Source organism: Salvelinus fontinalis, chromosome 28, assembly GCF_029448725.1.
Source record: "Salvelinus fontinalis isolate EN_2023a chromosome 28, ASM2944872v1, whole genome shotgun sequence".
Lineage (NCBI taxonomy): Eukaryota > Metazoa > Chordata > Actinopteri > Salmoniformes > Salmonidae > Salvelinus > Salvelinus fontinalis.
Window position 1 is genome coordinate 21,752,426 of NC_074692.1, and position 22,092 is coordinate 21,774,517.

At 45.0% G+C, this 22,092-nt stretch overlaps 1 protein-coding gene across 2 annotated transcripts in view; it reads right to left on the reverse strand.

Annotated features, from left to right (window-relative positions):
- The window catches only part of gas2l1 (growth arrest-specific 2 like 1), a 44,064-nt gene that overhangs the window by 15,666 nt on the left and 6,306 nt on the right, over positions 1-22,092 (reverse strand). For both annotated transcript variants that reach the window (XM_055887066.1, XM_055887067.1), the window contains one exon: positions 1,630-1,737. In XM_055887066.1, the coding sequence (XP_055743041.1) occupies positions 1,630-1,737 (108 nt within the window). The remainder of the gene's footprint in view (positions 1-1,629; positions 1,738-22,092) is intronic.

Here is a 22,092-nt window from a genome sequence, read left to right on the forward strand (position 1 = left end):
TACAAGTAAGACCCTACTAAAACTGGCACTCCACTACATACCATACAGCCAAACACACAGTCAGTCATCCAATCTTTAAGAAACTTTTAACAGAAACATCTCACTGAGGTGTAAAAGCATACCACAGATCCGAACATACACACTAACGGACCTACATTACTAGCCATTTTAAACTCGGGGAACGTTTGAGCTGCTCAAAAGAGGAGTGGACATTTTGAGAGCATTGGGAAGGCAGACATCCTGGAAATGCATACGATTTGGACTGGCATCCGTTGAGTCCATTAATTGGGCGGAGGTACATGGGAAGTAAGAAACAGAATCGATCTATCTGGCAGGGAGCCTACCTGCAGGCAGAGGTCCGGAGGGCAAGATAAAGTTGCAGTGGCGACACCAGGCAGAGCCCAGACTGAGGCACACAGCCTAGCAGAAGCAAGCAGCAGAGCAGGACAGATAATGGCCCGTACAGGAAATGACCCAAAACTCTATTTGTGTCACGCTGGGCCAGCGTGTATGGGAGTTGGGAGGTCTGGGCCAGCCATTAGGGAGGTACCAAGAGGCAGAGCAGTGGACTGGGAATAGGTCAGATCAGTTCAGATTATAAACAATATGCAGCCTGGACTGGGGAGAGTGAGATCACTGTACATACTGTAGTTCAGGGGACATTGATTATATCTACAGAATAGTTTGTTTGTTTGACCCTATTCTGGTTTTCCTTGCAGCAACAAATTTAGTTAAATATACACACTGCATGCCTCCATTGTAATACTGTGTAAGCAGTCATCACAACAGCAGCATATGAACATTTGACAATCTAATTTCTCCTGAGCATAATATTTGCATTTATCCAAAATATTAACTGTAGCCTACTATAAAACTGCAGTGCAATCTAAGTGATATTAGAGTAATCCAAAGTCACGTCCATGAGCTGTGAAAAAGACAAAGAACCAGGCCTCCCGGGTGGCGCAGTGGTCTAGGGCACTGCATCGCAGTTCTAACTGCGCCACCAGAGTCTCTGGGTTCGCGCCCAGGCTCTGTCGCAGCCGGCCGCGACCGGGAGGTCCGTGGGGCGACGCACAATTGGCATAGCGTCATCCGGGGTAGGGAGGGTTTGGCCGGTAGGGATATCCTTGTCTCATCGCGCTCCAGCGACTCCTGTGGCGGGCCGGGCGCAGTGCGAGCCAGCCAAGGGGGCCAGGTACACGGTGTTTCCTCCGACACATTGGTGCGGCTGGCTTCCGGGTTGGAGGCGCGCTGTGTTAAGAAGCAGTACGGCTGGTTGGGTTGTGCTTCGGAGGACGCATGGCTTTCGACCTTCGTCTCTCCCGAGCCCGTACGGGAGTTGTAGCGATGAGACAAGGTAGTAATTACTAGCGATTGGATACCACGAAAATTGGGGGGAAAATGGGATATAAAAAAAAAAAAAAAAAAAAAAGACAAAGAACCAATCTATGGACTCTTGGACTGTGTAAAGGTGCAATGGTTAACCTGGTTACTAATGCATCCACAGGTTTAAGACATACTCACGTATGCACGCGCACGCAGACACACACACTACACTCAAGGCTGATTGTTGCCTATTCTTATGGTCTGGTTTAGTGGATGGGGTTGATGTTGATGGTCGGTTCATACCCGTATGAAGATCAGAGCGCTGGAGTCTCCCACTTTGTATTTCCCTTCAGACACCTTGGTCATGGGGAACTGGGCAGGGCAGGAGCAGCGGCCCAGGATCTCCCGCACCTACAGAGACATAACAGAACCCTGGTTACCACCCACAGCCTACGAAACATGACACTGCACATTCACACAGCTACAGAATGGGAACAACGGGCATAAACTGTTAATTCTCTGTTCAACCTTCCGTCTTCTTCATTTCAACTCTTCCTATGACATCATGCTTACTCATATCCATGACAAAATCCCCTCTGGTCCTGAGTGTTCTCTCTCTCTCTCTCTCTCTGTGTGTGTGTGTGTGTGTGTGTGTGTGTGTGTGTGTGTGTGTGTGTGTGTGTGTGTGTGTGTGTGTGTGTGTGTGTGTGTGTGTGTGTGTGTGTGTGTGTGTGTGTGTGTGTGTGTGTGTGTGTGTGTGTGTGTGTGTGTGTGTGTGTGTGTGTGTGTGTGCGTGTCAACAGTACAGTGATTATATTACATTAGGGTGAGACGTGGCTAGCCCTGGCTGTCTGTGTGTGTCTTAGCTTCAAGCAGAGCAGAGGTCCCTCTGAGTACCTGTGTAATGGAGGGCACATCTCTCCCTGCCTCACCAATTATTGCCTCATCTGCCTGGAACGCTTAGTCCAGCTCATTGCTGCAGTGCAAAAAGTCATAAAAGACACACAAATAAACATTACAGCACGCATACGCACAAACACACATACACTGCTGTGAAGACCTACGGACTGCAACAATAAGGAGAGGCCCTAACTAAAGCCAGAGGGATGACGTTAATTTGAGTCTGTGGGTTGAGAGAGAGACACGCTCCGGTACTGTACTGTGCAGTTGGGGGTGCTTATTTAGCACATTGGAGTCAGACAGAACTCTAGGGTGGGGCGAGAGAGGCCTGTGTTGTGCGGGCTCTCTCCCTCGCCTGGGATTGGCCCGCTTTGATGATATTCTTGGCAGCTCTCTCAGACAAAGGCGTGTGCACACTTGTCGACTGAGAGAAAGAGAGACAAACAACATCACAGAGGACAAAAATAGGCGAGCTGAGCAAGGACAAAGAATTTTGCAGGGCTCTGGCAGTGCACCTCCTTGCACAAAGGCGGAGGTAGCGGTCCTGCTGCTGGGTTGTTGCCCTCCTACGGCCTCCTCCACGTCTCCTGATGTACTGGCCTGTCTCCTGGTAGCGCCTCCATGCTCTGGACACTACGCTGACAGACACAGCAAACCTTTTTGCCACAGCTCGCATTGATGTGCCATCCTGGATGAACTGCACTACCTGAGCCACTTGTGTGGGTTGTAGACTCCGTCTCATGCTACCACTAGAGTAAAAGCACTGCCAGCATTCAAAAGTGACCAAAACATCAGCCAGGAAGCATAGGAACTGAGAAGTGGTCTGTGGTCACCACCTGCAGAATCACTCCTTTTTTGGGGGTGTCTTACTAATTGCCTATAATTTCCACCTTTTGTCTATTCCATTTGCACAACAGCATGTGAAATTTATTGTCAATCAGTGTTGCTTCCTAAGTGGACAGTTTGATTTCACAGAAGTGTGATTGACTTGGAGTTACATTGTGTTGTTTAAGTGTTCCCTTTATTTTTTTGAGCAGTGTATTTAGCTGGAGGCTGTATCAATGTTGCAGGCAATGTTCCCTCTAAACAGTGTTCCCCCTAAACTGTGTTCCCTCTAAACTGTGTGCATGCGTGGGTGTGCAGTAGCCCAGAGACTGCTGCGCAGCTCCCCAGGATTGCCACGCAGAGCGCAGAAGAAATATCAGCCCATGGAAAGAAGCAAGAGATTGAACTTCACTCAACTTTCTAGAGTTTTCCCTGTTAGTTAACACTATCAACGTTTCCCTTTACTAATACAATTCAAAGCAACATACCGAAACAAAACAAACTACGCAAGAGATTTTGTTGTAGGCAGAACGCATGATATCTCTCCTGCTCCAGCCCTGTGGTCATAGCTAGGCTCACGAAAAATCATTTTGTGGGTGCTGTACAGCTCCCACCAGACTATTGTAGCTCTCTACCCTTACTGTGTATTGTGGTAGCTGTTTTATACAGTCTCCGGTTACTATTATATTAGTTCATTTGATGAATCCGTAATTAGCATAAGAAATATTTTATATTTATTTGTTTTATACATTTTCTTCACATTCTGAGCTGAGAGAACACAGCATCACCATGATGCTGGGCGTGCATTGCTGCTCCTCGTGTGAAGCTGAACTACAAGTAGAAGATGGTCATGACCTATGCCCCCCCTGCCTAGGTGTTGGCCACCTGCGTGAGGCCTTTCTGACCCCTGCATTAACTGCGCCATCCTGCCTGTGAAGGTGAGGGAAGCGCGGCGAGCCAGAGTTGAGGGCCTGGTTTTCAAATATAATTTACCAGCGTCAGACGTTATTTGCCAGGACCCACCCTGGTCCACTGAAAGAGGGAAAACCCACAAAGCCGATGGCGCCCCCCTGGTAAAAAGACAAGAGCTTCACTTGTGAAGGTCGATTCCTTATCCTCTCAGATAGAGCAGCTAAAAACGCTTTTGCGTTCCTTCAAGCCCCCTGAGTTGGGGCCCTCTAGCACTTCCTTCAGACATGGGGGACGCAACAGAGGACTCAGATAGCCGTGATGATGACCTGCTCTCCACTCAGGCAGCCAACCGGCACTTTAGTGACCAGGATGGTGACACACCCAACATGGCGAAGGAGGTACCAACCAGTGTTGTGGACCCATTCAGTCTGAACGCTAAAGATGGGTCAGAGGAGTCATTCCGAGGCTCTGATCACACAGAGTCAGAAGAAAGCTCTGCCTCATTACACACTGTCCTACGTCCGGCCTTTGCTAGGCTAGATCTTGATGACCCTCAAGCCACAGCCCCTGCAGCTAACCCGTTCTTTAAGGCGGCCCCAGCAGCTAACCCGTTCTTTAAGAAGGCCCCAGCAGCTAACCCGTTCTTTAAGGGGGCCCTAGCAGCTAACCCGTTCTTTAAGGTGGCCCCTGCAGCTTACCCGTACTTTAAGAAGCCTTTCAACTGTCAACTGTCTAAAACACACACACAAAAGTGTAAGATATTGAACCGTGCTAGGGGCCACAAGGTCACACAGGAAGCATGCGGAAATGGAACTGGAGTGATGTGTGAGAGCTAGTGGAGGAATTATGGAGATTAATTATGGAAAGAGAGAGAGAAAAAGAGAGAAAGAGAAAAAAAAGAGAGAGAAAAAGAGAGAGAGAGAGAAAGGGAGAAAACCAATGCCCTACATCTGCAGCAAGAATCAGACAGCCCCACGGTACACCCCTATACTATGAAGGAATTCTGTAATCATCTCAAGCTGGAGAATGCTCATGTATCTGGAGGGATGTTACGTAAACACAACAATCTGCTTTGTTCAGTCATGAAAAACTAGAGAAAGTGTTGTGAAATTCAGATTAATTAGTGTTCCCTGGTTTGCCTTCGAACAGGGAGTATTTGCAAGATATATTTTCCCTCCTTTGATAATTGAGTCCACACACCATATCTGTGGTTTCTGATACTCCGCCTCCAACAGAGATTGAAGTAATCGACTATTTATTGCCTTCCTTCCTGTCCTACATAGGGACGGAGGAAAGCACAAGGTAGGCCATGGAGGAGATAAGGTGAGGAGTGAGGCTCGTCCAAACCCCGGAGACACACCATTGACATACGTAATTGGGACACAGAGGAAATGGGAGTGGGGGTGAGAGAGTGATTTGTGTATGTCAAAGTTCACTCTTCAGGTGATATTTTAAACAGTTTGGAATGTAGCAGTTATTGGCATGTGAAAGGAACTTTGACAGTTAATGACTGTCTAGCTGAGTTTTGAAATAAGAGTAATTGATTGTTCCTTTAGCCACAAAGCTTTGCAGTAGTTTGGTACATTGTGAATGACCACAGACGTGCTAATCTGCTTTTGCTTGTTTTTATGTTCAATAAAGGGATGACTGTGATGACTGTGTCCCAGCCTCTACAACAATCCAACTGAGTGATGTAACACCTTACACCATAGGATTTTACGTTTCAGGCATTTTCAGGGTTTGATTTCTGTCCCAGAAAGATAAAATCCTTGTGGAAATGGAAGAGAATGAATAGATTATCTAACATTATGAGCAGCTCTCTAATAAATGACATAAAAAAGAGGAACAGGGGGGACATTGTTTTAATCTGCTTCCTGCTGGGGGTCTCTAGAAATGACTGGACACGTCCCAACACAAACCATACAATCAGATGAGTAATGGAATCTTCTTCGAGTTGAATCTAGGCCACAGGGGGTTCTTGGCAGGGAGGAGCATATTTGGAATTTCAGGGACGATTACTCTTTTAGCCTCTCACGTAACTCTGGACTAAAAACACTGGACACAGAAACCATATCTTCTTATGCAATCCACTTTCCTCAAAAGACAAACAGTTGTGGGTGCAATCAAAGTACATTTAATTGGCCTTCTCAGCCAGCCATTTTTCTCCAATTGAGGCTAATTTATGCTGGACAGGTTAAGAAAAAATGTGCTCATCTAAATAGAAAGGAATAACCAAATGTTTATGTTTACGGTGACGAAAGTGTGCTGTTGAACCAATACCCTGAGGGAAGCAGCACTGTTGGAGTGATCATGTACACCAAAAGGCTCCTCAACAGCTTCTAAACCCAAGCCATAAGACTGCTGAACAATTCATAAAATCGCCACCAGACATTTGACATTGACCCCCACTCCCTTTGTACACTGCTGCTACTCGCTGTTTGTTTGCTACCTATACATAGCCACTTCGCCCCCACCTAAACGTGCAGATTACCTCAACTAGCCTGTACCCCCGCACACTGACTCGGTACCGGTGCCCCCTGTATATAGCCTCGTTATTGTTATTCTAATTGAGTTACTTTTTATTATTACTTTTTATTTTAGTCTACTTGGTAAATATTTTCTTCTTCTTGAACTGCACGGTTGGTTAAGGGCTTGTAAGTAAGCATTTCACGGTAAAGTCTACACTTGTTGTACTCGGCGCATGTGACAAATAAAGTTTGATTTGATGTGGGTACTTGTAAGAACACTATTCCTTACTGTATGCTACACCAAGAGAGTAGACCAGCTGAGGATGGTGAGAACAGGGACTACAAATGTAAACTAAAACCAAGAACATTTCGTTTGGGACTATGGAAAGAATGGCAACGCTGTTACTTAGAAATTAAGTGTACAATTATAATTAGATTTATTTAGCTTCTTGGTTGATGCTGCAACCTTTATAAAAGCGATCACTCACAACAATAAACAGCTCTGTATTTTAGTAAGGTGAATTGTATTAGTAACGTTGCTTAAGGGGGACGGCCTACCTAGAATTTCAAGATAGGTTTCCCAAAAAAAACTATCTTTTGACCACATGCCAGCCCTTCTGCTTAGCGCTGTGTGACAAAATAAAAAACAAGTGTCTGGGGGAGGGGTTGAAACCAGCCGTGATAACAACACTGCACTGCCTCCATCTTAACACATCACATTGCCATGCAGAGGACACAGTGACACAGTCACTGTATGTAACTGGACTCTTTACAATTCAAACAGCAACATGTTTATTCCTTGTTTATTCCTTGTGCAGAAATAGGAATGTGTATCTGACTTTAGGAGAAACTGACAATTTCAGAAACAGGGTTGGAGTAATTTCCAGTTCAAAATCAAATAAAGGAGGGATGCTTGAACTGGTTAGTTGTTCTGATCACCATCGAGGAGCCAGACCACTCTAATCTCAGTCCATAGCTTACTATGGAACAGTGCTTTACTATTTTATCATCAGACTAGACTGTTGTCTGTTTTCAGCCAATGTTATACGAGTGACTGGCAATAGACAGTGATTCGTGATTCTGCCAGTCTACACCTGAGACTCCAGGCAAGGTTCAGCTGGGTGAGGTGCCTTAAAACAAGACTACTCACCCAAACAAAAACACACATGAATGTTAAGCACGTGCACAAGTACACAGTTTCAACTGTAAATGTAGCTAGACACTACAATATTGACATATAACCAACACCAATCTGTGAAGTCAGCCCTTTGGTCTGTGTCCTGTCACATGATGGAGAGCAGAAAAGACAGAGGTCTGTTCTGTATAAGAGTCAGCTGAACTAATAAATCACCATAAAATGATAAAACACTTCGGGCCCAGTCAGTCTGCACACTGATCTCATGTTGAAAACTATCCCAAGAAGTGTGTGTGTGTGTGACGCTGCAAACAGAAACAGAGACATGCTCTCCCAGCAAAGCCCATGAGCCTGACACACTGCAAGCCATGATGACCTACTTTTCCTCTCTTTCTCACCCTCCCTCTATCTTTCCCTGTGTGTAAAATTCATTAGTCGGGTGGAGCAGAGTGTACAGTAAAGACACTCCAGGCATACTATCTGTTGTTGTGTTTCTCCTTGTTTTCTGAATGCATGAACTATACCATAAGTGATCATACAGCAGCCCCCTCCCCCCGAGTGCCTGCTCCTCTTCCTGTGTCTACTCCCAGACCATCAGGGCCCATCAGACCATCTCAGTGTGAGATGACCGCCATAGATAACAGCGTTGGCATCACTGGCAGTCTCTTCCCTTCTCCTCTCCCCTGCCACCAACAAATCATACTGTTTGTTGCCTTATCGTCTCCAAGGGAAGAAGTTGGGGGATGGGGGCTGTGGGGGGCCGTTGTGCGTTTATGAAATAAACCAGAGGCCGAGTGTTTAAGCCTGAGGGTGAGGAGTAGACACAAACAATTTTGTGGAAACAACGAGAGAGGGGGGGGAAGAAGCACAAAGGCTTCCTTTTAGAACACAGGCAGAGCTCCCAGCGTCTGCCATTACTGTCCTTGAGGGTGCATGCTGGCCAGCAAAATGTATGCGTCAGTATGTGTGTGTAAAACCTGAATGTAGTAAGTGAATGTGCACCCCTAAGGTCTAAGGGCACTAAACTACTTCCATATATACTCTCATATTTTTTTTTACTGGTACCGGGCTACCTTCAGATGAGTCTTGTGGGTGTCTGAGAACAAAACAAATGACATGTAGCCTACTATCGATGGTGGCTCATATTAGTGTGTAGCCCAAACTGTTTGGACGCTGCAGACAGAAGTTGGCAGATCGGCTGTACCGACTTCAGTCTCGTGACGCTTACGGGGGTCGTAGAGCAAAACACCATCATGTTGGTGATGTTTCCATAGAGGGGTCATATTATTTTGTAGTCTAAACCGTTGGGAAGCTACCAACGTTTTCATGAGAAGACCAATTTTTAAGATGTCGCCTGGTCTGACAAACATCGATGTAGCTCTGCCACCTTCCACCGCAGATGCAGAAGGCTGACATCGGCACATGCGGTGGATTGAGGTGCAGCCCATGCCAAAAACAGATTTCTATATTCAGATTTTGACGGTCATTTTTTTATTATGCTATTTTGATTTACGCAGGGACAGTTTTAATGGCTGTGTAAGTGCATTAGCGGCCAAGTATGTTATGTATGTGTTATTGTATATGAGCCTGTATTAGAGTTCTATGTAGGCCACTAACTCCAGGGCCTGTGTGCTTTCCAAGCCCACAGCTGAGAGAACAACACACTGTAGGTAGGCCTGTGACGGTAATTGAATAACTGTGTAACTGACAGTTATGAAAATAAAATAACTGTCAAAACCGTTTAAATAGGCCTACATTCATTTTAGGATATTTATTTTATTAACTTTCTTTTCATGTAGATTAAATTTACCTATTAGTGGGACTGTTTACTAAATGATTATTACAAAATTGTTTAGCTAACTTAATCTGTCTATTAAACGTTCTACATCTCCTCTTCAAAGTGGCGGCAGCGTAGCCTAGTGGTTAGAGCGTTGGACCAGTAACCGAAAAATTGCAAAATCCCCGAGCTAACGAGGTACTAATCTGTCGTTCTGCCCCTGAACAATGCAGTTAACCCACTGTTCTTAGGCCATCATTGAAAATAAGAATTTGTTCTTAAACTGACTTGCCTAGTTAAATAAAGAAATACAAATTTAAAAGTGTTCTTTGATGCAGGTTCTAATCTGCTAGATGTGCAGGGGTGTAGAGCGCTATAGGCTATGGCACTTTCTTTTATACAAATGCACTTTTTAAATGCTTGCTAGTAAATAAATAAATAGGTATTTTAAAAAGTTTGGACTATTCATTAATTATTCAACAGCAGTCGACAGGGTTGTTATGGCTCTGAGGCCAATGTTGTGTCAAATGGACAATGCCCCAATCCTCTCCAACCTAACATGGTATAACTTGATACTGAATCTTTTCTTAATTTATAGACTAATCAACACTGATCAGGCCCTGTCCTGGTCGATATGCCACCCTAGGCAAGACAACAACAAAAAATGGCATCCTCCTATCCCTGCAAAGTAGAATGAATAGCCTAGGCTATACTGTCAGCCCACAATGCAATTTTATGAATGCCCATGTGGTAGCCTACCTTTTGAAAAACAGGCTATTTACCGTCAATCCTTCCATTTGGTTACATTAACTTCTGTTAATGCATGTATTAAAGTGGATAAATAGCCTCTACCATCCGTTCAATTGGCGAACGTGCAATCACTAGAGAATAAACTGGATGAGCTCCGTTCGAGACTATCCAATCAACGTGTGTAACGCCCATCGGAAGAAGTGGACCAAGGTGCAGCGTGGTGCGTGTTCATGATACTTTATTTACACAGAACACTCAAACAAAACAACAAAAGAATAACGAACGTCACGTTCTGAAGGCTTCTCAGAGCTAACAAAAACCAACATCCCACAACCTAAGGTGGCAAAACAGGCTGCCTAAGTATGATTCCTAATCAGACAACGATAGACAGCTGTCCCTGATTGAGAACCATACCCGACCAAAACATAAAAACACAAAACATAGAATGCCCACCCCACATCACACCCTGACCTAACCAAATAGAGAAACAAAATGTCTCTCTAAGGTCAGGGCATGACAGTGTGATCTGAAAAACTGTAACATCCTGTTTCTCAGTCGTGGCTTAAATATAACTCTGTTTTTTCTATATATCAGCAGACAGGACAAAACAGCAGCTCGGGGGGGGGGGGGGTCTCTTTGTTAACAACAGTTGGTGCGTGATCGCTAATATTAAGCAAATCTTGAGGTTCTGCTCACCTGAGTTAGAATACCTCATGATTCTATACTATTTACCAAGAGTTTTTCATCTATATTTTTCGTAGCTGTCTGTTTACCACCAGAAACCGATATTGGCAGTAAAACCGCACTCAACGTGCTGTATAGGTCCATAAGCAAACAAGAAAATGCTCACCCAGAGGCAGCGCTCATAGTGGCCAGTGACTTAATGCAGGAAAACTGAAATCCGTTTTACCTCATTTCTACCAGCATGGCACCTGTGCAACAAGAGGTGAAAACTCTAGATCACCTTTACCCCAAACACAGAGACGCCTACAAAGCTCTCCCTCACCCTCGACTTGGCAAATATGACCATAACTCCATCTTCCGGATTCCTGCTTACAAGCATAAACTCAAACAGGAAGTACGAGTGAAGCGCTCAATATGGAAGTGGTCCGATTAAGCGGTTGCTAAGCTACAGGACTATTTCGCAGACTGGACTGGAACATGTTCCGGGATTCAGCCCATGGCATTGAGGAGTTTACCACATCAGTCACCAGCTTCATTAATAAGTGCATTGACAACATTGACCATATATAAATATCCCAAACAGAAGCCATGGAAAACCAGACAACATCCGCACTGAGCTAAAGGATAGAGCTACAGCTTTCAAGAAGCGGGACTAATCCGGATGCTTATGAGAAATCCTGCTATACCCTCCGACAAACCATCAAACAGGCAAAGCTTCAATACAGGACCAAGATCAAATCCTACTACACCGGCTCTGATGCTCGTCGGATGTGGCAGGGCTTGCAAACTATCATGGATTACAATGGGAAACCCAGCACTGAGCTGTCCAGTGACGCAAGACTACCAGACGAGCTAAATACCGTCAATGTCTGCTTCGAGGCTAGCAACACTGAACCATGCATGAGAGCACCAGCTAGTCTGGACGACTGTGTGATCACACTCTCCGTAGCCGATGTGAGTAAGACCTTTAAACAGGTTAACATTCACAAGGCCGCAGGGCCAGATGGATTGCCAGGACGTGTACTGTGAGCATGCGCTGACCAGCTGGCAAGTGTCTTCACTGACATTTTCAACCTCTCCCTGACTCAGTCTGTAATACCTAAATGTTTCAAGCAGACCACCATAGTCCCTGTGCCCAAGAACGCCAACGTAACCTGTCTAAATGGACTATCGCCCTGTAACACTCACATCTGAAGCCATGAAATGCTTTGAAAGACTGGTCATGGCTCACATCATCATCATCCCAGACACCCTGGACCCACTCCAATTCGCATACCATTCCAACAGATCCACAGACGGAATATCTATTGCACTCCACACTGCCCTTTCCCACCTGGACAAAAGGAACACATACGTGAGAATGCTGTTCATTGACTACTGCTCAGCGGTCAACGCCATAGTGCCCTCCAAGCTAATCACTAAATTAAGGACCTGGGATTAAAAACCTCCATCTACAACTGGATCCTGGACTTATTGATGGGCCGTCCCCAGGTACTATGGGCTAGCCAACAACAAATCCCCCACGCTAACACAGGGGCCCCTCAGAGGTGCCTTCTTAGTCCCCTCCTGTACTCCCAGTTCACCCACGATTGCGTGGACGTGCATGACTCCAACACCATCATTATGTTTGCAGACGACACGATAGTGTTAGGCCTGATCACCAATGAGACAGTCTACACTGAGGTCAGAGACCTGGCAGTGTGGTGCCAGGACAACAACATCTCCCTCAATGTCAGCAAGACAAAGGAGCTGATAGTGGACTACAGGAAACGGAGGGCCGAGCACGCCTCCATCCATATCGACAGGGCTGTAGTGGAGCAGGTTGATAGCTTCAAGTTCCTCGGTGTCCACAACACTAAGGAATTATCATGGTCCACATCACTAAGGAATTATCATGGTCCACACACACACACACACACACCAACACAGTCGTAAAGAGGACACGACAACGCCTCTTCCCCCTTAGGAGGCTGAAAAGACTTGTCATGGGCTCTCAGATCCTCAAAAAGTTCTAAAGCTGCACCATTGAAAGCATCTTGACTAGCTGCATCACCGCTTGGTATGGCAACCGCTTGGCATCTAACTGCAAGGTGCTACAGAGTTCGTGAGGCCCAGCACATCACTGGTGCCTAGCTCCCTGCCATCCAGGACCTCTATACCAGGTGGTGTCAGAGGAAGACCCTAACAATTGTCAAAGACTCCAGCCACCCAAGTCATAGACTGTTCCCTTTGCTACCGCACGGCAAGCGGGACCGATGTACCAAGTCTGGAACCAACAGGACCCTGAACAGCTTCTATCCCCAAGCCATAAGACTGCTAAATAGATAGTTAAATAGTTAGCCTGGGTAGCTATTGGTTATCTGATTTGATCCTTTTTGCACTAACTCTTTTGACTCATCAAATGCGCTGCTGTTACTTTCAACATCTATCTTATTGCCAAGTCACTTTATCCCTATCTATATATACATACAGCATCTACTTCAATTACCTTGTACCCCTGCACATCGACTCGGTACTGGTACCCCGTGTACAGTGCCGTGAAAAGGATTTGCCCCTTTCTAATTTTCTCTATTTTTGCATATTTTGATACTGAACGTTATCAGCTCTTCAACCAAAACCTAATATTAGATAAAGGGAACCTGAGTTTACAAACAACAACAAAAATATTCTTTACTTTACATCCCTAAACCATCACATTACCACCACCATGCTTGACCGTTGGTATGAGGTTCTTACTGTGGAATGCAGTGTTTGGTTTTCACCAGACATAATGGGATCAATGTCATCCAAAAAGTTGACACAAGTTTGCCAAAAAGCACCTGGAAGCACCTGGATTATCATCAAGACTCTTAGAAGAATGTTCTATGGACAGATGAGTCCAAATTTGAACTTTTTGGATGACATAGGTCCCATTATTCCTGATGGGGACAGCTATGCTATAATACAAAGACGAAAATGACGATCATTAAAATAGAAACAAATACATGCAACATGTCCATAGCCTATTTATCAGTGACGCTGAAACAGGAAAGGGCCTTCCCCAAACTGTCTAGAATGTCATTGTATTCCGTAGCGTTAAGATCTCCCCTCACTGGAACTAAGGGGTCTAGCCCAAACCATGAAAAACAGCCCCAGACCAAACCCAGACTTGTCCTTCAGACTGCCAGATGGTGAAGCGTGATTCAACACTCACGACAACACATTTCCAATGCTCCAGAGTCCAGTGGCGGCGCTTTACACCCCTCCAGCCGACGCTTGGCATTGCACATGGTGTGGCTGAAATAGCCTGTCAGCAACGGTGTGGCTGAAATAGCCAAATCCACAAATTTGAAGGGGTCTCCACATACTTTGTATATATAGTGTATCTTTACTTTTACCTAAGTATGAAAATTGGGTACTTTTCCCACCACAAAGGAGAGGGTCAACACAAAAAATATGGGGGTGGGGGAGGGTGATGCACAACAGGGGGACGCAAGGCCACCCCCACTCACCAGAGTCATCATAATCACACTCTGACCACCAACAGAGGGAGGAAAAGAGAGACGCGTCATGGGTACATCAAATACAGCCTACAATAGGTCACAGTGCTACACAGAGTGTTGGACTTTAACAATGTTACCAGGATTAGAAGTGTCTGTTGTGTCCTCTCTCTACAATCTCCCCCTAGTAGCCTCCAGTAGCTCTTCACTTCAATCCTAATCTGTTCTTTTCCTCTACTTGATCTGTCATTACCCCTCCATTTGCCGTGAGGCTCACTATAGGTAATACTATTATTCTCATAATCATTTACATAAAGGTCATGGGACCTGGAGGAATGATTCAAAGTTATGTGACTGAAAAAATACCTTTATAGAAATCCCTCAATCATTCCAGCCCTACTTCTGGAATGTCTGAAGTGTCCTCTCTCCCCACTTCTCCACCCAGCACCTTTCTATCAGTCTTTTTCTTTATCAACTTTACCTTTACCTTTCTCTCCACCTTGCCCTTTCTTGGTGTCTTACCGTTGTCCAATGCATCTGTGGCCTCTGCCTCTCTCCTCCTCACAGCTGTTTCTCAGAGTTGGCCTCGTCCCATCTCTCTGCCTCCATCAGTCTCTGGTCCGGTCTCAGCCGGCTGTCCGTCAGCCCCACCCTATCCGGGGCCTAACCCGGATCATGAAAAACAGCCCCAGACCATTATTCCTCGTCCACCAAACTTGACAGTTGGCACTATGCATTCGGACAGGTAGCATTCTCCTGGCATTCGCCAAAACCTGATTCGTCCGTCGGACTGCAGGTGTTGAAGCCTGAATAATCACTCCAGAGAATGCTTTTCTACTGCTCCAGAGTCCAATGGCGGCGAGCTTTACACCACTCCAGCCGACGCTTGGCATTACGCATGGTGATCTTAGGCTTGTGTGTGGCTGCTTGGCAAAGGAAACTCATTTCATGAAGCTCCCGACAAACAGTTATTGTGCTGACATTGCTTCCAGAGGCACTTTTGTATATACAGCACCAGTCAAAAGTTTGGACACACCTACTCATTCAAGGGTTTTTCTTTATTTTTACTATTTTCTACATTGTAGAATAATAGTGAAGACATAAAAATTATGAAATAACACATATGGAATCATGTAGTAACAAAAAAAGTGTCAAACAAATCAAAATATATTTATATTTGAGATTCTTCAAAGTAGCCACTCTTTCCCTTGATGACAGCTTTGCAGTCTCTCAACCAGCTTCATGAGGTAGTTACATGGAATACTTTTCCAACAGTCTTGAAGGAGTTCCCACATATGCTGAGCACTTGTTGGCTGCTTTTCCTTCACTCTGCTTTTCACTCTCCTTCTTGGTCAAATAGTCGTTACACAGCTTGGACGTGTGTTTTGGGTCATTGTTCTGTTAAAAAACAAATGATAGTCCCACTAAGCGCAAACCAGGTGGGATGGCGTATCACTGCAGATTGCTGTGGTAACCATGCTGGTTGAGCATGCCTTGAATTCTAAATAAATCATAGTGTCACCAGCAAAGCACCCCCACATCATCACACCTCCATGCTTCACAGTAGGAAACACATGCGGAGATCATCCATTCACCTACTCTGCATCTCACATGGCAGTTGGAACCAAAAATCGCAAATTTGGACTCATCAGATTCCCACCGGTCTAATGTCCATTTGGTGTCCTTTAGTAGTGGTTTCTTTGCAGAAATTCGACCATGAAGGCCTGATTCACACAGTCTCTTCTGAACAGTTGATGTTGAGATGTGTCATTTACTTGAACTCTGTGAGGTGCAATCTGAGGTGTAGTTAATTGCCGATTTCTGAGGATGGTAACTCTAATTTGTATTTATTTATGTTATTTAACTAGGCAAGTCAGTTAAGAACAAATTCTTATTTACAATGACGGCCTACCCCCGGCCAAACCCGGACCACGCTGGTTCAATTGTGCGCCGCCCTATGGGACTCCCAATCACGGCCAGATGTGACACAGACTGGATTCGAACCAGGGACTGTAGTGACACCTCTTGCAAGGAGATGCAGTGCCATAGACCGCTGCGCCACTCAATGAACTTATCCTCTGCAGCAGAGGTAACTCTGGGTCTTCCTTTCCAGTGGCGGCCCTATGAGAGCCAGTTTCATCACAGCACTTGATGGTTTTTGCGACTGCACTTGGAGAAACTTTCAAAGTTCTTACAATTTTCCGGATTGACTGACCTTCATGTCTTAAAGTAATGATGGACTGTCGTTTCTCTTTGCTTATTTAAGCTGTTCTTGCCATAATATATACTTGGTCTTTTACCGAATAGGGCTATCTTCTGTATTCTACCCCTGTCACGACTTCTGCCGAAGTCGTTGCCTCTCCTTGTCCGGGCGGTGTTCGGCGGTCGACTTCACCGGTCTTCTAGCCATCATCGATCCATTTTTCATTTTCCATTGGTTTTGTCTTGTCTTCCCACACACCTGTTGTCAATCCCATTCATTACCTGTTGTGTATTTAACCCTCTGTTTCCCTTCATGTGTTTGTCAGAGATTGTTCGTTGTCAAGTGTTGTGTTGATTGTGTATAGGTGTGCGACGGGTCTTCGTACCCAGATTTGTTTTATATTTTTTCCGTGAGTGTTATGGAGCAGATTACTGGGACTTTAATTAAAGTACTCCATTCTACACTCTATTTGACTCTCCTGCGCCTGACTTCCTCTGCCACTTATACACGCCATTGTGACAACCCTTACCTTGTCACAACACAGCTGACTGGCTAAAACGCATTAAGGAAAGAAATTCCACAAGGCACACCTGTTAATTGAAATGCATTCCAGGTGACTACCTCATGAAGCTGGTTGAGAGAATGCCAAGGGTATTGAAAGCTGTCAGCAAGGCAAAGGGTGGCTACTTTGAAGAATTTTAAATATAAAACATATTTTGATTTGTTTCACACTTTTTTTGTTACTACATGATTCCATGTGTTATTTCATAGTTGTGATGTCTTCACTATTATTTTACAATGTAAAAAATAGTCTAAATAAAGAATAACCTTGGAATGAGTAGGTGTGTCCAAACTTTTGACTGGTACTGTATAGTGCATTTTTATTTTGACCCATTAATGTTGTGTCAATACGAAAATGCGACAGATCCTCTCCAATTTGGCCTTTCTTCATATGTTGATTAAGTAATAACCTGAATAATAATTAAATGCCATGATAATAAGGAAGTGTAATGGCTCGTTTCAAATACGTTTTATTAAGAAGCATATCCATGGAAACAAGTGTACAAACAGAATTGTGACGTCCGTTTTGTTTTGCTTGACTGCACTGAGCCACTGACGTCCACATCCAGGCAAGAAGGAACTACCCAGGGAATGATCATCATTTTCAGTCGAAATATTGATAAAATGAAGCCTGGATTGTTCTAAGGTAGTTAAGCCTAAGAGATAGCTAAGGTTCAGCTAAATGTCAGCATTCAGCTAACAGCCAGCACTGACCAAGATCAGCCGGAGAGCACACATTACACCACTTTTAATGTCTCTGCACTGGCTGCCTGTGAGTTTTAGAATATATTTTAAAGATTCTTCTATTGATTTTTAAAATCAACCCACGATTGTGCACCCTAAATATATGTCAAACATACTTTTAAGTTCTGTACTCAGTAGGTCCCTCAGGTCCTCTAGCATTGAGTTTTTGTATTTAAAAAAAACAAACAATTTTTCCTCCCCAATTTTGTGATTTTGTCTCATCACTGCAACTCCCCAACGGGCGAAGGTCGAGTCATGCGGCTGAGACATGACCCGCCAAACCGCACTTCTTAAAACCTGCCCGCTTAACCCGGAAGCCAGCTGCACCAATGTGTCGGAGGAAACATGGTTCAACTGACGACCGAAGTCAGCCTGCAGCCGCCCAGCCCGCCACAAGGAGTTGCTAGAGCGTGATGAGACAAGTAAAGCCCCCCCGGCCAAACCCTCCCCTAACCCAGACCTAGCTGGGCCAATTGTGAGCCGACCTATGGGACCCCCGGTCACGGCCGGTTGTGACACAGCCTGGGTTCGAACCCGGGTCTGTAGTGACGCCTCAATGCCTTAGACCGCTGCCCCACTCGGGAGGCCCAGCACTGATATTTTAACTATCCCAAAGCCTAGGACCAAGAGGCATGGAGAGGCAGCCATTTAGTTATTATGCCCCGAGCCTCTGGAATAGCCTGGGGGGGGGGGGGGGGGGGGTCGAAACTTTCTCTTAAAAGAGATCTTCAAACATACTTGTAGCTTTGCATTTCCTTAGGGTGCTTTTTAGTCATTCAGTTGTCATTCTTTTTTTCTTTCAAAAAAAAGAATCTTATGTTTGTTGTGTAGTAAATATTTCAGCTTTTATTTTCATAGTTTTTCTTGTAAAGCACAATTGCATTCCATGTCTGAAATGTGCTGTAAAAATAAAGCTTGATTTGATGTGAGAAAGATGCAGAAATGATTTGGTTTAGCTAACGTTACCTAGCAATGTAGCCAGAAATAATTTTGAGGGGATGTGAAATACCAATACCATACCAATAAAAGCTTAATCTTCTCCTTTCCCCCTTCTGATAACCAGGTGGCGAATCGCATCTCTGCATGTCTGGCAGACATATCAGTGTGGATGACGGATCACCACCTCAAGCTGAACCTCGGCAAGACGGAGCTGCTCATCCTCCCGGGGAAGGACTGCCCGTTCCATGATCTCGCCATCACGGTTGACAACTCCATTGTGTCCTCCTCCCAGAGTGCTAAGAACCTTGGCGTGATCCTGGACAACACCCTGTCGTTCTCAACTAACATCAAGGCGGTGACCCGTTCCTGTAGGTTCATGCTCTACAACATTCGCAGAGTACGACCCTGCCTCACACAGGAAGCGGCGCAGGTCCTAATCCAGGCACTTGTCATCTCCCGTCTGGATTACTGCAACTCGCTGTTGGCTGGGCTCCCTGCCTGTGCCATTAAACCCCTACAACTCATCCAGAACGACGCAGCCCGTCTGGTGTTCAACCTTCCCAAGTTCTCTCACGTCACCCCGCTCCTCCGCTCTCTCCACTGGCTTCCAGTTGAAGCTTGCATCCGCTACAAGACCATGGTGCTTGCCTACGGAGCTGTGAGGGGAACGGCACCTCCGTACCTTCAGGCTCTGATCAGGCCCTACACCCAAACAAGGGCACTGCGTTCATCCACCTCTGGCCTGCTCGCCTCCCTACCTCTGAGGAAGTATAGTTCCCGCTCAGGCCAGTCAAAACTGTTCGCTGCTCTGGCACCCCAATGGTGGAACAAACTCCCTCACGACGCCAGGTCAGCGGAGTCAATCACCACCTTCCGGAGACACCTGAAACCCCACCTCTTTAAGGAATACCTAGGATAGGATAAAGTAATCCTTCTAACCCCCCCCCCCCCCCTTAAAAGATTTAGATGCACTATTGTAAAGTGGTTGTTCCACTGGATATCATAAGGTGAATGCACCAATTTGTAAGTCGCTCTGGACAAGAGCGTCTGCTAAATGACTTAAATGTAAAATGTAAATGTTAAATGTACCATTGGAATCGTATATACGCCCAATGTTTATGTTTCCCATGCGTCATCAATGGGCCGTGCGTTGCATTCTGGGTGATTCTGGGACAAGGAGAGCGCTCTTTCAACGAGTGAATGTAAGTCAATTGGGTGCTAGCTCAAAAACCCAACATCAGCATACATTTTGTTAAGAAGTACAACATTACAAAACTTTTCAGAGTTGTGAGATAATTAACTTCTCAGTATTATCGTATAACTTTGGAATCGTGACATTATATTTTTTAAAGAAAAATAGACAGGTTTATCAACTCATATACCCGGAGTTTGAGAAGATATTGCGTGATGATTAGCTTAACAACCGCGTGACAACGCGACTGGTCGACAGTGCTGGGTGGGCGGTTATTTGTTTCTCCATCCATTGCCCAATGGGATTCCTATCATCTCCTTTCTCTAACATCTCTGGTGTCGACTAGCTATATTATAATATGAATGATACTGCATGATAACGTTACTGAACCTTTATATTCGTATGGGAGTGGTAAACGTTCATTATTGATATTGTAACGACCCTGGGTTTATAAACGCGGAAATCGACTCTGCCGCTCGAGCATGCTTTTGCGGCACAGTCGATAGCGCGCCGGACCTCGGGCTAGGAGGTCGAGGGTTCGAGACCTGCTCCCTGCTGTTTCATTACAATATGCTAACGTAACGTGATCATGAAGCATGTTGTTAGCTAGCTAGCAGGAGTTAGCTGTGTATTGTGCTGAGGTCTATAAAGCACTAAAGGTAATAGACACTAAAAAGTCTGCAGGTCCAGACAACTTGGATCCTTACCTCCTAAAGATTGCAGCTGGTATTATTACTGAACCTATGGTTCACATTTTCAACTTGAGTCTCTTGAACAATTCCATACCCAACATTTGAAAATCAGCTTATGTTCTCCCACTGCTAAAGGGTGGAGATCCCTCAGATACTAATAACTATCGTCCTATGTCCAAACCCTATCCTGGACAAAGTCTATGAATCCCTAGGGAACTCACAGTTAGAAAACGTCTTAACTGAAAATAACATACTGAGCAGGGTTCAGTCTGGCTTTAGATTGGGGCACAGCACCACAACTGCAGCTATGGCAGTGGAAGATTACATAAATGCACTTAATGAAAAGCAACATTGTGCTGCTCTGTTTGTTGATTTATCAAAGGCATTTGATTCAGTTGACCATGAATTGTTGCTAGCTAGACTCAGTAACATTGGTCTCAGTGAAGGGGCAGTAAATTGGTTTATGAACTATCTTTCTGACAGAACACAATGTGTGTATACTGACAATCACAAGTCTAGTGTTCTTAAGATTAATAGAGGTGTGCCCCAGGGTTCCATTTTAGCTCCTGTGTTGTTCTCAATGTGTATTCATGATTTGGGAAATGGGATGCAACCAGCAAAGCTGCATCTATATGCAACCAGCAAAGCTGCATCTATATGCAGATGATACAGTCATATATTCATGTGCACCTTCTCTGGTTCAGGCTGTTGAAGAGCACCAGACTGCTTTTCAGTCACTATAGGCCTCCCTTTATGGTCTCAAACTGGTATTGAATGTACAAAAAACTAAATGCATGACCTTTACCAGAGCTAGCACTCAGCAAAAGAACGTTAGCATGGTCACATCTGGCGGCTTATCCATTGAAGTGTCTTCCTACAAATACCTAGGTATATGGTTGGATGACAAGTCCTTCAAAGTTCATATGGATAATCTTGTGAGGAAGCCTAAATTGAAATTGGGGTGTTATTTTTGTAATAAGGCTTGCTTTCTGCTTATGGCTAGAAAGAAGCTGGCTGTACAGGACACTTTTCTCTTTAATTGATTATAGTGACTTGTTGTATATGCATACAGCCTCCTCCATCTTACAGAGACCGGACTCTGTTTATCATGCATCCTTGCACTTTATTACAAATGTCAAGTCACTCACCCACCATTGCACCTTGTACCAAATAATAGATTGTACCTCACTTTATATGCGCATCTAAGCTACGTTGTATGTGTCCAAACACACTAAGACAGTATGAAGAAGGCACGAGAATGCCTATTCCCCCTCTGGAGACTGAAAAGATTTGGCATGGGGCCTCTTATCCTTAACATGTTCTACAGCTGCACCATCGAGTGCATCCTGACTGGCTGCATCACTGCCTGGTATGGCAACTGCTCGGCTTCCGACCGCAAGGCACTACAGTGGGTAGTGCGTATGGCCCAGTACATCACTGGGGTCAAGCTTCCTGCCTTCCAGGACCTTTATACCAGGCGGTGTCAGAGAAAGGCCCTAAAAATT